This window comes from Leptonychotes weddellii, chromosome 1, assembly GCF_054177405.1.
Source record: "Leptonychotes weddellii isolate Sample4059 chromosome 1, ASM5417740v2, whole genome shotgun sequence".
NCBI lineage: Eukaryota > Metazoa > Chordata > Mammalia > Carnivora > Phocidae > Leptonychotes > Leptonychotes weddellii.
The window spans coordinates 132,131,560-132,147,430 of NC_138369.1; the positions used below are offsets into that span (position 1 = coordinate 132,131,560).

The window sequence follows — 15,871 nt, forward strand, 5'->3', positions numbered from 1 at the left end:
GGGGTACTCTTCTTCCCCTTGTATTAGTTATTAGACAGGTACAGAGGGTCTAAGAAGGACGAGAATTAGACTGAACTCCAATAACAACTTGGATTAAAATAGCACCCTTGTAGAAAGAGGTTAAAAATAACTTCACCTTGTGCATGATTGTCTCCTAGCCCTGGAACCAGACATCCTGAAAAGAACATGGCCTTCAGAGGCCAAAACCCATAGCTTGAATTTCCCCAAATGGCTTTGTACAAGCTCCAAGCCTAGGCAGGACCAGTGACCACTAACGTGTACTGAGGCCACACAATGTGCCAAGCACGTTGCTGGTATAATTTCATTTGATCCTGACAAATTCCTCTGAGGCAAGTAGTGATGTGGGCCCTATTTTACAGATGAGAAAACAGGCTTTGGTGGGTTAAAGTAACTTGCCCAACAGTGGACCTGAATAAGCATTTCTCCAAAGAAGACATACAGATAGCCAATAGACACGCATGAAAAGATGCTCAACATCACTAATCATTAGGGAAATACAGATCAAAACTACGATGAGATACCACCTCACACCAGTGAGAATGGCCAGTATCAAAAAGACAAGAAATAACAAGTGTTGGTGAGGATATGGAGAAAAAGGAACCCTCATGCACTGTTGGTGAGAATGCAAATTGGTGCAGCCACTGTGATAAATGGATAAAGGGGATTGGGAGATATAAGCTTCCAGTTATGGAATGAATAAGTTACAGGGAGGAAAGGTACAGCACAGGGAACAGAATCAATGATATTGTGATAGCGCTGTATGGTGACAGATGGTAGCTACACTTGGGAGCAGAGCAAACAGAGTTGTTGAATCACTTTGTTGCACACCTGAGACTATTGTAACATTGTGTGTCAACTATACTTCAGTAAAAATATATATAGGGGCGCCTGGGTGGCACAGTCCGTTAAGCGTCCAGTTCTTGGTTTTGGCTTAGGTCATTTCCTTGGGGTTGTGAGATCAAGCCCCACCTCAGGCTCTGTGCTCAGTGTGGAATCTGCTTGAGGTTCTCTCTCTCTCCCTCTCCCTCTGCCCCTCCACTTGTGCTCTCTTTCTCTAAAGTAAATAAATAAATAAATCTTAAAATATATATAATAATAAATAAGTAAAGTAATAAAGTAATTTGCCCAAGATCACAAAGCTAGTAAGCACCAAAGCCAGGATTTGAACTCTGATCTGTCTGACTGAAGAACCATCACAGAGGTCACCTTCCTATGCCTTAAATTCTCCATCCTGTTTCCTCCTCTTCAAGAAAAAGTAACTATATGCACAGCATTACTAGGATTCAGTGAGCTACTGTGGCAGAAAACACAGCAAAAGATCTTACCTAGAATAGGTATTAGATAAGAGTTCTTTTCCTTAAGATTTTGTGAATCAGATTTTATAAATTGAACAAAATAATTCCAGAGTAAGTGCCTAACTTATTCCTCTCAAATAATCTACATAAATGTAGACTGCTAAATAAATTATGTTTTTAATCCAGCTTTAACTACAGTTGGCCTCCTTACTAATAATAGCCCCTAAGAAAAATTAATGTTTTGGGTTTTTTTAAAAGATTTTATTTATTTACTTGACAGAGAGAGAGAGAGTAGCAGAGGGAGAGGGAGCGGCAGACTCCCTGCCGAGCAGGGAGCCCAATGCGGGGCTCAATCCCAGGACCCTGAGATCATGACCTGAGCCGAAGGCAGACGCCTAACCGACTGAGCCACCCAGGCGCCCCAAGAAAAATTAATGTTATAGGTGAACAGGTGATTGGCAAAGAATGGAGACCTTAAGAGCACAGATTAAGGGCCAGGCTAGCCAGGTTCAAATCCTGGCTCTGTCACTACACTAGCTGTGTAAACTTAGTCCAGTTATTTGACCTTTCTGTGCCTGTTTCTCATTTGTAAAACAGGGATTACAGTAATAACAATGCCCACAAAGCAGTGTCTGCGAATGCACTTTGCAGCACCCTGCAGAGCTATGCAAATGTAAGTCATGATTATAAGAAGGAGCGGCCACAGAAAGAAAGGGAAAATCGGTATATCTCAGACCACGGAGAACAGAGAGTTCGTGAGTTTAGACGAGGAGGCATGGTCAACATAGTCAGATGGTACAAAGAGGTCAGGATGAAGGGGAGCTTTGAGAGTATCCTACTGCTCCCAGACACGGCTCTGCATAAAACAACCCTAATTAAATAGTCATACAAGTGTAATGTAGACACTCTGAGGACACACCCAACTGCCCCAGGCCTTCAAAAGGTTCGAAGCCCCACCATAAACGGGAGGCTCACTTCTAGAGTAGGCAGCTTTATGGAGCTCTCTCCCTGGGCCCAGGCCCAGGCTCGGGGAGATTGAAAGAAATTGTGACAGAAGCTCCTCTTTTGTCCCCCTGCTCAAGGAACACTAGGACTTTCATTCCATTTTAATCCAAAGCGTATCTTCACCCCAGTTTCCGCAGCTCCTCAAAGCCAAAGGGAGTTTCCTCCACGGATCCCCCACGGAGCAGTTTATCTTCGATGGGTGGAATACCATGTGATCGTGTCTCATGCTCCCCCTGTTAGTCCCAAACCCACTGTTCCTTCTCTCCCTAAGAAGGCTGGCCCCCTAATTCCCACGCCTCCGCCTGCACCTCTGAACATCAAGTGGAATCTCCAAGCTGACTGTACATGCCTCCGAGAACTGGCAATCTAATATCTATAAAACCCTTAGAGGTGTTTCCCTGAGGTTCAGCTGAACATGGTTTTCACGGGGTTGCTGCAAAGAACAATCCAGCAGGCATCCGCTGGATGCCATTAACCACCCCTATGAATTTCTGAATGATGAGACTGACACGTGAAAGGGGGAAGTAGTGATACTTCACAGGAAGTGTATGTGTTTCTGAGTATTTCTTTACCTAGCCTTGTTGGGATGAACTTGAGAATTTCTACCAAGTAGACAGCTAAAACACAGATCATCTTTTTTTTAATACAGTATTTCAAAGAGTCTAAGAATTATGGATTTTTCACTATAGGTAGAGACTCATGAGAGAATCTCCTTATATCTTTCAAAACTCGGCCCTGCTTCTCTAAAGTTTAAATCACTGGACTCATTAATGATCATATCCCAGATGAGCAGGATTACTAATGGATTTCCAGTGAAATTTATGAATAAAAAATAAAATGCATCAGAACTCAACTGATAACTGATAAGATCTGCTAAAAGGGCTTAGATCATGTGAGGTAGGTTCACAAAATCAGGCTCATAGATATTACCTTTTTTGTCAAAAAACTCAATCAGAGCTGAATTCTCTTCAGGCAAACACTCAATACTGGCAATTCTTCCTCCTCCATTTTGAGGATTTTCAAATAAGCATTTCAGATTATAGTCATCAACACCAGGTGGCAGGTTTTCAACCCTGATTGTTTTCGTCACTTCCAGAAGTCTTGGAGAAAGCTGGAGTTGTTTCACTGAGTGGTGCCTGGGACAATCATTAACAAATGTCACAGCATCTACAAATCAAAATCAATCAATTAATCCATCCATCCATTAGAAAATTATGATCATACCTTTATGTTATACAAAAGAAACTGGATATTAATTGAGATAAAGGAGATAGCTAAGCACTCAATTTTTAGAGGCAAGATTTTCATTTCTTTTTTTTTTTTTAAAGATTTTATTTATTTGAGAGAGAGAGACAGATATGGACAGAGAGAGCATAAGCAGGGAGGAGCGGGAGAAGCAGGCTCCGCTGAGCAGGGAGCCCGACGTGGGGCTCCATCCCAGGATCCTGGGACCACGACCCAAGCCGAAGGCAGACAATTAACCCACTGAGCCACCCAGGCACCCCAAGATTTTCATTTCTATGTGAGAATTTACGTTCTTACAACTCCCGGTCTCTGAGCAGTAACAAACATACATGTGAACGTTTTACCTGGCGTACTGCCACGGAGCTGTGTTCCTGATTGCAGGCACAGCTCTCTCCAACCCCCCTTGACGTCCTACCCGAGTGCTCTGTCTACAGTACAAATCTCCTCACTCCCCTCCTTTCTCAAGTTCTACAATGGCTCCCCATTACCCGCAGACATCAGTTCACGCTCCTTAGCTAGGCTTAAAACGCCCTTGGTTGGCTATTTGACTCCAAACTAATTTCCAAACATCACCTCTGGTTATTCTCTGCCATTCATTTTATTTTCCTTGTTGCCACAAAAACTAGTCATTATTTTGAAAACCCTATTCTCTTTTGCCTCACTATATATAGTTACCTGTACCTGAAATGCCCTTCTCCGATTTTTTTTTAATCCTGTCCTATTCCTCCTTCAAGACTCAGCCTGATTATCTCATTCAAATTAATAAATATCGACGGTGGGCTCATGATGTGCCAGGCACTGTGCTAGGATCTGGAGATAGAGAGATGAATATAACAAGTCCTTGAAAATTCACCATCTAGGGGCGCCTGGGTGGCTCAGTCGTTAAGCGCCTGCCTTCGGCTCAGGTCTTGATCCCGGAGTCCTTGGATGGAGTCCCACTTTGCTTTGGGCTCCCTGCTCAGCGGGAAGCCTGCTTCTCCCTCTCCCACTCCCCCTGCCTGTGTTCCCTCTCTCGCTGTCTCTCTCTCTGTCAAATAAATAAATAAAATCTTCAAAAAAAATAGAAAAAAGAAAATTCACCATCCAGGAGTGGGGAGGCGGGTCTTGAAAGCACACAAATGGCCTATTGTGGGATCAGATGATGCAGGAAGACAAATACTGGGAATCCCACAAGGATTGTCAGAGTAAGTGGTTGCTGATCTGAGTTTTGAAGGACAGAGCAGAGTTTAGCTTATAGATTAGGGGAGGAAACGTTTCCCGCAGAGAGAAGAGCAGTGGCAGGAAATAACAGTGTACTGGGGACCTGGGAGACTGGGACCAGTGGAGTATAAACTTCATAGAAGGGAGTAAGCAAGGCAAAACCAAGCCACCTTGTTTGGATCCCCTTTCCTCCCATTCCCCAGAGCCTGCCGTTCACAGCGGAGGGAGGCAGCTTCTCTCACATCTTCATTTTTCATTTACATATGGGTCTCCAACTCCATAGGAGTTCCTCAAGATCAGGAACCAAGAATTATTCATCTCTGTACCCACAGCACCTAAACAAGTGCCTGGCACATAGTAGGTATTTAAGATTTTTGATTAATGAACAAAAGCAAGTCCACTCAGTTCTTCCTTTTTAAGAAATAATTATAAAACTGACATGAGAATAGCTCCCTTCATTGAGTCCTTACTACGCATCAGGGACTATATTAAGAGCAGCTTTGCACACATTGTCTCATTTAATCCTCTTAAAAGCTGTATCAGGTAGGTATTTTTTCCTCTAGTCTATGGAGGAGAGAAGTCAAGTACAGAGGGGGGTAACCTGGACAAGCTCTGATAATTAGTCAAATGGTGGAGCTAGAATTTTGACTTCATGACCATCCTCCTGCCATGGCCATGGAACAGTGAGGGCTCGGATTGGAAAACTGCCTGGTCCTTCTGGACATGACTCCTCACACGGACCTTGAAGAGCACTCATTTCCTGCATCCCATGCACTTCCTCTCCTGCATGTGGGATGACCATGAAAGTACTAAGGAAATACATGGTAAAGGACATAAGAGAAGAGGCTGTGTAGAGGTGGGCCACGGGGTTCAAATCCAAGAATTTATTAGCATCTCTGCACCTCTTTGTCTCCTCAACTGTAAAATGAGGAGGAAAAACAATGATCTCAAAAGGCTGTTAAAAGGAACAAATGAATTAACACATGTAATGAGCTTAGCATAGTACCTGACTTACAGTATCTCTATATGAGTGTCTGCTATTATCAACATTACTACATTCCAATAAGTCCAGTTTGGTAACACAGATCAGTATTTACTTCTCCCAGTGAGATAACGCATGTAAAGATGCTGAATCTTCTGCTTGGAATCACTTTTATAACCTTAGACTTTAGATTTCTGTTTGGGTGTGTTATCTCTCTCTCTCTGTCTCTCTGTCTCTCTGTCTCTCTCTCTCACACACACACACACACACACACCCTCATACAATGAAGTCTGATTTACTGAACATACCAGAATTTCGTTTTAAAACAAATTTGCTTCTCTTTCAAAATAAAAAAGCATCTATATTATCCTGAAGTCCTTTCTTACTAGCTACGAGAAAAAGTCAAGCTTTCAGAGTCATTCCATTAGCTGGATGTCTCAAATCCCAAAGTGGGGTGCAAAGAAGATTGGCAAATGCAGTATCATTTGATCTTACCCACATGTGTTAGAAAGGTAACTACAGCAACGTCAAAATCTCGTAATACTTCCACTTGAAAAGCATCATTGGACAGGCCAGTTACATTCTCCACTATCAAGATTAACATTATATCAGTTACATTTGTCTTGAGATTTTCAAATGCAACCGAAGAGGCTGTATTTTCACACTCTTCTGAGGTATCTTCCATTTTCTCTGATCTTCTACTGGGAGTAAGTTTTGTATCCAGTTCTTCTGACACATCTGATTTTAGAAGGACAAAATAGGTACAAGATGTTACATTTGTCTATCATGGTCTTAGCAAATTATCATAAGACACTGTCCTCTTTCCTTTTCAATCTCTTGGCTAAGTCAAATAAAAAAGATCTGAGAAGGCTTTTTGCTTAATTTAGTTAAAAATAAAATGTAACATTTAACTATTATTGTTAAGTTTGATTTTTAGTATGCCCTTTTCTGCCTCGTCTCTTTGAGGAACCTGTCTTTCATAGCCTTTGACATATGCTTCCATCAAGCACCTTATACAGTTACTGAATTCAGCTTCTCAAAAGCAAGGGACATGTTTATTCATCCTTGTATTGCTGGCACCTAGTATATACTTGAGGCTCAAGAGTGCTGAATCAGAGATTTACTGCTTGGGCCACTGGAGGAAAGCAAGACTATCTGATGACATGTAACATATGATGCTCTGAAAAGTAAAACGTTTTCATCACTGAAGATAAAAAAGGATACTCGTTGAATGACTAAGGAACACACATAGAAAGTAAAATGGCCTAGAGAGCTGTATGTATACATCAAGCTCACCGAAAAGCAATCCTCCCAGCCAGCTTGTTCCTCTCCATTTTTGGCCCTACGTGAGTTCCATCTATGCATCAGGTCAGTCCCACTCTATACTTGCCCAGTGCAGCATGATGCATATGATATAATCTTTAGACATTCTGTGAGTGACTGCTCAACTGGGGCCCTTATTATGTTCAAGGCACTGGAGGTGTGGAGAGGGGTGCATACAGAAAACATCAGATAAGGAACTTACAGGTTTTCTAATGGAGGTATACAAGACAAATGACAAAAGGAACTGACATTTGTAAATGTTTATCACGGCAGAGTAAAATGCTACGTGCTCAACAAATCCATTTTGCTTTCTTTCCGGGCAACATTTCCCAGACTTCCCACAGCCAAGTTCATGTGGCTAATGGAATAGGGGTGAAAGTGTGAATTGCACTTCCACGCCTGGCAAGTACAAATCTCCTTTACGTGAATTTCCACTCTCCTTTGCAGTGACTTTGGAGGCCACGTATCAAAAGTAATCTTGTCAAGGGGCGCCTGGGTGGCTCAGTTGGTTAAGCGACTGCCTTCGGCTCAGGTCATGATCCTGGAGTCCCGGTATCGAGTCCCGCATCGGGCTCCCTGCTCGGCAGGGAGTCTGCTTCTCCCTCTGACCTTCCTCCCTCTCGTGCTCTCTGTCTCTCATTCTCTCTCTCTCTCTCAAATAAATAAATAAAATCTTTAAAAAAAAAAAAAAGTAATCTTGTCAAAAGATGGAAGGAACCTGGGATTCCTGAAGCAGTCTAGCCTGCCCCCTTCCCCAGCTGCTGACGACACTGACCTATGATTTGGGGGGTTGTTTGTTACAGCAGTTAGGTGATCCTGACACATACTCCTGTTACGTGTGGAATGTAACACCACACACTCACGCCAAATAAAAAATAGCTTAAGGATTCAATAATACCAGAGCATTCAATGATAGGTGTGACAAAGCAGAAGGACCGCTGAGCTGGGGGTGAGGTTGTCTGAGTTCAACCCTTGACTCTGCCCCTCTTTAGCCATGTGACCTCAGGCAAGTCTCTTTACAAAGGAGTCCTGGATGAACTGAATGGTAAGAGCCTTTCCAGCTACATGGTTTTATAACCGTATGACTATTAGAAGCTTCGTCACAAGAGAGGCTTTGTTGACTGCCAAATAAAGAGCATCAGTAATCCAGCCAGGAGTCCGAGAGACACAGAGGCGACTGGGCTGCTTCGGAAAGGCTTCAGGAAAAGGGGAAGCCGAGTGGATCTTGAAAGCTCTCTAGAGTTTAGATAGAGAGAAGTGGGATATTGGGGATTGGGGCCCACAGAAGTACAGGCAGAGGGCCATGACTACGCCAAACTACTTAGGAAATGGTGGGCTGACTGATGAAGCTCAAGGAGCACTTAGGTGTGATGTAAGAAATTAGGCCAGAAAAGTTGGCTTCATCAGGAACATGGCGTGGACTTTATCCTGCAGTCGGTAGGAAGGGTGAGTTGTGGAAGGTTTCTGTGATAAGGAGGACAGGACATTTAGCAATAGTAAAAGGGCCGGTCAGATTTAAGGAAAAGGACATCAGATACAGAGAGACCATGCAGGGTGCTCCTGCCATGCTGCATTTGTGAGGTAATAATGGCAGCCTGGTATGAGGGAGGGACAGATGAGGAAATCTTAAAAAAAAAAAAAAGTATTAAGTCTCTGTGGCTAACATACACGAAGGCTTAAAGAAGAGAGATGACTGAAGTTTCCAGTAGGTGATGGGCAGACTGGTTGAGTACTTCAAGAGAAATAAGGAAGACAGAAAGGGTACTGGTGTGAGGAAGAAGACACAGGTGGCTTTGACATATTTTCCAATGGGAAGGTCGGACACGAGGTCTGGAATTTAGAAGAGAATCCAGGCTGGAAGTATAGAGTTGAAAAAGCCAGAATTTCCTGAGCACAAGTGACCAGTATCTCTCTGCTCTCGCATGTCTCTCTTGTGCAGGTTCTTCCAATTGCTGGTTTCCACCTTGCAGACCCAGCCCAATTCAGCTTAGCCTGGAACAGGACATTAGCTCAGTGCCCACATCCTCTGGTGTTGGTGTGTGGCTTGACTGACCTATTCTTCCTCTGTCAACTGCTTATCCGTCTTCAACTTCATGCCCAGGGTTTGGCGCATGCCCAGTGCGCTCAGCGTGCAGTATTCTCTGTTCTCCTCCTCCCTGAAATGTGGAACCTATTAGGGAACTACCCTCCACCCTGATTTTGCTCGGTTCTGAAGACTGTCTACACCATTCTAATTAATTTCAAAAGTCCTAGCCTTAGGGTCACTGTCAGGATTCAGTGTGGAGCAACCACTCGACAAGGGACCTCCTCTTATGTCTCTTAAAGGGGTCAATTAAGTACTTCGTTAAAGACGGCCCAACTTCTGGCTGCTTACTATCATTAGAGTCTGGGTCATGTAAAAACAGGTCAGCAAACGAGTCTAAAGTCTCCAGGACAATGAAAAGTCCATTGGTGGAGTGGGACTGGACGCCTCTTCCTGAGAATATCCTTGGTGTTGTAAGCAAATCTGAAACAGTGCTGACAAATCAGTTAAGACAGAGTAGGGTAAAATCTATGAAATCATAAGAAACACAGACTTGATTAAAGTCTAGACCCAGGAAATGGTACAGATATAAATGTACCAATATAAAACCACTTCCCAGTCTAAAATTGAGCTTGAGGGTACAGCACATAAGGCATTTTCCAAAAATAGATAAGGATTTAGGGAGTCCCAATGAACACTGGAAGTTACTTGAGCCTGTTTCATATCTGAAGAATAGAAAGCAGTAATTACTCTAAACAGACAAAAGATTCCTATCACATAACAATCATGAGCTTTTTTTTTTTTTTTCCCCTAGATGTATTTATTTGTCAGAGAGGGAGAGAGAGAGAGCACAAGCAAGGGGAGCTGCAGGCAGAGGGAGAAGCAGGCTCCCCTCTGAGCAAGGAGCCCGATACAGGACTCGACCCCAGGATGCTGGGATCATGACCTGAGCTGAAGGCAGACGCTTAACCGACTGAGACACCCAGGCGTCCCGAATCATGAGCTTCTTAAGAAAACCTTGAATCCTAGATTCTACGGCTGAATAGTGCCTCCATGTTAGGTAAAAACAATCCATACATCCCTCTCCAGTCGGTTTGCCAAGTAAAGGCAGCTCTCAGCCTACTGCCATTTTCAAAAGAGAAAGTTGCAAAAATGGAAACATGTTCTCAAAACAGTGTCAGTTTTAGAGGATAATAATTTACACATTTTTTCGGAATTCCTTTTCCCTAAGATCTGGATAAACGTATCACTTTATCTCTCTTGTCCAGCCATTCAGCACAGGTCGACATCTCTCCCCTTTATAAGAGCATGCTTGGCCAGGAAAACGAGCTGCCTCTTCAGTAAGTGGCAGCTGGTACGGCAGGCCAACACCCAGACACTAGGAAAGCTGCAGAGTCCACGAGGGTTATGAGGTGGCGGCTGTTTCCTACAGCAGAAGGGACGAGAAGAGCTCCCGCACCCAGCACGTAGAAGCTTTTGTCCACCGTCCTGTTGTGGCCCCAGAGGACAGCGCCCTCCAGACCCAGTGCTCGGAAACTGACTTAGCCACACGGGACACACACTGACACATCGTGTCCTTGCTTCTCGATGGCAGTTGGGCACAGGCGGGCTCTACAGGTCAGTTTATCACCATCTCCCAGGCACCTCTTCGCCTCCTTTCAATTGCAAGGTGTCTCCCAGTCCCCGCAGAGAGATCTGTTCCCATCCTTCTGACCTGAGCCCTAAGATCTCAGGGGGCTCCCCCCGTGCTCACCCTCAGCACAACTGGCTGCGAGTAAGCAGATGGCATCTCTAAGCTAAGCACACCCTGCTTTGTGAAGTCGAGAAGAGAAGGATGAGCCCTGCAAGTGCCATCCTTAATGAAAGCAAGCCCACTGGCGAAGGTCAGCCATCTCAGTTCTTTGCCCTTACCTGGTTCTTTGACATGTTCTTTGGTCTCCAATTCCTGAAATCCAATAAACGATAGAGTAGCATCAAGAAATGACTAATAACTTCTTTACATTGAGAAACTGTCCCTGGGACTGGACCGGAGACATCGGGCCAATAGAAACAATAATAAAAAGCTCTGGCACTTACGCTGTTGAATGCACCTCATATCCACTTAGCACAAGAATCACTGCTAAAAATGAGTCCCAAATTACTAAAACCCAATTAACACCAAGTGCTTGCGGTGTGGGGTCACCTAAATCTTTTCCCCATTTAATGTTTATTGAGTGTTTACTATTAACAAGCACCAGGCTTGTGCTTTACAGAGATTGTCTCATTTAATCCTCACAACGATCCACCAACCCACCAACCCAATGGATTACTGTCCCATTTTACAGTCAAGGAGATAGCACAGGTAGTATGGATCTCTGTCCCCTCAAAATGATGTAAAAATAAGACAAACTGAGCAAGTTCCAGGTTAAAAGCACCCAAACAAACTCAAAAATTTACATCTCAAAGCAGCCTTATTATAATCTGCAAATTCTGACTTTTCAGAAAGTGTCTAAAATCAAACAAAAAGCGCCCCCTCCTTCATTATTCCATACCTTCCCCATGACTGCTTTCACTCCCTCCACATCTGTAAGGTGCCTTCTATTCCAATTTGATTTATACTTCTCATCCCACTATATTCTCCATATTGTGATTTTCTTCCCACACAGCTTGGCAGAACACCCTACTTCCCTTTACTCACGCCTTGACTTACCTTTGTTGGAATTTCCCCCTCAAAGACATCCTGGACTTCATCTGGGGCTGTGGGCAACTGGACAGTTAACTGGAATGCTCCTATTCCTGGCCATAGCAACTCATGGTACTTTGTCTCCAGAACTTTTTGCCGAACTGAAAAAAAAAAAAAAAGAAGAAACTGTCAAGCAATCTTTATTCACCAAATTATTCCATGATTTCCATAGGGCTTCATCATTTGCAATCAATGGCTTAGTCAGTTTCCCAAGCAAGTCCTTGTATGGTGAAAAGAAGAAAAGTTTAGCGAGTACACCTGGGTTTCAATCCCATCTTTACCCTTATTTTTTTTAACCCCTGGGCATGTTCCTTAATAAGTCTTACTTGCAAAGCCTCAGTCTTCTTGTCTATTAATAAGTAATTAATGAAGACTGTCTTATATAGGTGTTACATGGATTAAATTAAAAAACATTATAAAGGACTTAGTACAGTCCATAATGCTCAGGAGGCACTAAGAAAGGTAACAATATTTATTCCACAAGTGAAGGGAAATAATCAAAGTATGCCTCATGGTGAACCCAGCGAAGACTGGGTGCTGGGACGTGGCCCGATGAAAGCTGTGTTTTAGGAAGGCAATTTGAGTGACCAAGAGCACAATGGCCAGGAGCCTAGTGAAAAAGCTGTTTCATTCAGTTCCTTAACCTGTGATGATAAGAGCCTCACATCCAATAGTAAAAGGAGTAGAAAAGAAGGGATGGGAGAAATTAAAAAGAAAAAAAGAATTAGCACAGCAGACAGCTGGGTTGTAGTGAAAAAACTGAACAGTGAACAGAAGAGTCCGAAGACTTGGATTTAAATTCCAACTCTGCCAAAAACGAGATGAGTGACATTGAGAAAATATCTTAACTTCTTGAGTCTGTTTCCTCCCTTGAAACAGTGTCTGTGAATGAATTTTGTAACACCCACAAGAGCTATGCAAGTGTAAGTTTATAATTATAAGCCGGAGCAGCCAGAGAGAGAAAAGGAAAATCAGTGCATCTCAGGCCATGGAGAACCGGCAAGGAGCCAGCTTAGAGGAGGAGGCGTGCTCAACATAGTCAGCTGGTGCAAAGAGGTCAGGGTGAAGGGGAACCTCTGAGAGTGCCCTACTCCTCCCACACGTGGCTCTGACGTGCATGTTGGGCCACTATCTTGCATGCCGGTGTGGATGGGTGGAAAGGCCAAGGATATAGGGAATCTTTCATAAGAAGGAGCTGGAATAGCTTTCCCACCTCAATCATCCACAAAAGGGCAGGAGGTGTGAGGCCTTCACTGGATGCCAACTCAGAAACGGGCCCCAGAAACAATATGAGAAAGAACGCCGGACTCTACTTTCACTCTTCATGAGATAGCAGATGTTTTCACGTGGACTCCTGAGGGGCTGTCCTAAGCTAGCGGGAGGGCTGAGGACCCCATATGACCCCTGAGGCCTGAAGCCTGAGAACAAGTCAATTTTTGTAAGCCAAGTTGTCTAGAGTCGTGGGCTTCTGTGATGCATTCCTTTTACAATCCCCTAGACTTTGGGAGAATCTTATCCAGGCATCTAAATGCAAAAGCCTGTTCTGAGATTGTGCACAATATGCAGGGCACGAGGATTTCGAGAGAGCAGACAGTAGCAAGAGGAGTAAGTGACCCGCCACAGGGACAAGGGGAATCTGGGCGGAAAAAGAGCTGAAACCCTGATGTCCAGCCACCCTTCCCCATGTGGACAGTCTCCCTTCTGCACCAACCTCAGACCACTGACATTTAATTTTACTTAAAGAGGAAATGGGTTCCCTTACCCCGAACAGACTGAAAATTATCAGAAGCCAAATTATGACCTGAAAGGATGATAAATGCACACATCTGAAACAGGGCTTAATAAGTTAATTTACACTGGACTTCTCAGAAATTGAGTGAGCTATTTAAAAGTAAGATACAGCTTCCAAATACTTCTGTTTGCTATACACGAATTTCTTCTTTTTTTTAAAGATTTTATTTATTTATTTGAGAAAGAGAGAGAGAAAGCATGAGCAGGGGGAGGGGCAGAGAGAGAGGGAGAAGAAAGCTCCCCACTGAGCAGGGAGCCTGATGCGGGGCTCCATCCCAGGACCCTGATGCAGGGCTCGATCCCAGGATCCTGAGATCATGACCTGAGCCAAAGGCAGAAGCTTAACGACTGAACCACCCAGGCGTCCCAGCGATACACTAATTTCTACAGAGCTGTGCTGTTGGGCTCATTCTTGCTACATGAATCATGTGAAGAAAGTAGTGCTACGCGGTGCGTCGCACCCGGTGAGGCCACTTCCTGGGGTGGGGGGTGGGGGGGAATCCCTGCAGAAGAACCAGTGCCCGACGACCAGGACCGCTGGGAGGGAGGGCGCGGTCAACCATTGTTAGCAAATTTCTGGAAACCTGTTACTGGGGCAGTAGCTCCTCAGGTAGGAAACTGAAACTGAATAGGCACTTCCTGCCACACACACCCCTCTTCCCCGCCCCCAGGGCCTTTGCCCATAAAAGGTTTCGATTTGTACTAAGTTGGAGCTGTCTGTGCTAGGGGTACCACAAGAGGGGCCGCTGGAGCAGCCTGGGGACGGAGGTAGGGGAGGTGGGCTGGGTGATGAGAGGAAGGAAGCCTGTGGGGGAGATTGCCACCATTTGTGCGTTCAGGGCTAGAACAGAATGATGTTATTGACACAAAAGTGTATTTTGCGCTGTTGGTATTTTTATGCTGTTTGTATTTTCTACTAATCATCTCCCTTTTTTGTTCATTCAGGGTTGGCAACAAACAACGGGGCTTCCCAAAGTTTAGCACACCAGGGCCCCCCGGAGTGCTGGTCAAGCACACAGAGTCCCGCTCACCCACCCCCGGGGGTTCCTAAATCTCTAAGAGGCACCAGGCACTGGGTCTGTTTAGTCTGTTGCGAGTCAGACGCAGAGGCCAGTGGCCCCAAATTGAGAACCACTCGGGAGGTTAAGAGGATTCTCAAGAGGTAAGTGTCCCTAAGGGCCAGGCCCTTATGATGTTGACAGTTGCAATCAAAGTGGTAAAACTCCTTGAGGAAAATGAAGTCCAGGGGAAATGGCTTACATCGCACAGCTGCCCTTCCGAGCATTCCTCAGTGATGTGAGGCCTTGGAAAACTCGGTACTTGGTTTTCCTAAGGGCTCTGAGCCTAGTAGGTCTCCTGTCCCCCACCTGCCTCCCCCTACACACACTTCGCTGGGGAACCCCTCCACTCTCTGGGTTTCATTTCTTCCTTTCCGGATCTCTGCTTAGAGCATGCCAGTTTCTCTCGGGTAAGCCTCATTGCCTCTCCTCTGGCTCAAATGCTTCTCCAGATCCAGCGACGGGAAGGTAGAATCAGTGCTTGTCCACTTCCTTTCCTATGAGATTCCAAAGGAAAAAGCGCACGCTCCGGGACCAGCAGCTCACAGGCCTCTCACTGCAGACCTGGTCTTGACCCAGCAGATAATAACTGGGTGGGTGCTTATCCTCTCTTTCCTAAAGCTAACAGCAAGGGTTGGGGGGAGAACTCAGCCGCTCAACTGCCTGGGGTGAGGGTTGAGGGGAGCTCAAAACTCCCAACCCACATAAACTCAGAATGTCACCCCTGCTCCCAGTCCAAGGACCACCCTGAAACTGAGGGAAGAGGTACCAGCGCACCCTCAACGAAGATTCTGTGTGTTGATCAACAGCAAGCAGCCCTCCAATAACTATCTATATTTACACCCAATGTGCTTTTAGACAACACTTTCATACCTCCTCCAAGTGACCCCAGAAACACTGGGAATCTCACGACCTGTAGGAAAATCCCACTGACTCCTCACATTCCTTTAACACCTTTTTTACCCCACCTAAAAAATAACTGAAGAAAAGGGGGGGCTCTCCCTCTCCGTCCCTCTCTCTCAGAGCACTGACCTCAGTTACCAAATCCAGAATAGTACACGAATACATATCTTCCATGTGCACGCTGATTTTCAGGTTTCAAGGACTCAGTTGTCCTCAACCTAGAACATTGCATGGATCTCCTAAAAGTGATTTCCAGGGTCTCTCCCAACAGAAGTCAAGGTACTTATTTTCAACCAAATTTAT

General features: G+C 44.7%; 1 protein-coding gene across 3 annotated transcripts in view; it reads right to left on the reverse strand.

The window, feature by feature from the left end:
• PARP14 (poly(ADP-ribose) polymerase family member 14) overlaps positions 1 to 15,871 on the reverse strand; it is a 40,134-nt gene that overhangs the window by 23,221 nt on the left and 1,042 nt on the right. For all 3 annotated transcript variants that reach the window (XM_081832891.1, XM_081832882.1, XM_081832899.1), the window contains exons 2-5: positions 11,784 to 11,917; positions 11,006 to 11,039; positions 6,244 to 6,486; positions 3,252 to 3,488 (exon numbers count right to left, since the gene is read on the reverse strand). In XM_081832891.1, the coding sequence (XP_081689017.1) occupies positions 3,252 to 3,488; positions 6,244 to 6,486; positions 11,006 to 11,039; positions 11,784 to 11,917 (648 nt within the window). The remainder of the gene's footprint in view (positions 1 to 3,251; positions 3,489 to 6,243; positions 6,487 to 11,005; positions 11,040 to 11,783; positions 11,918 to 15,871) is intronic.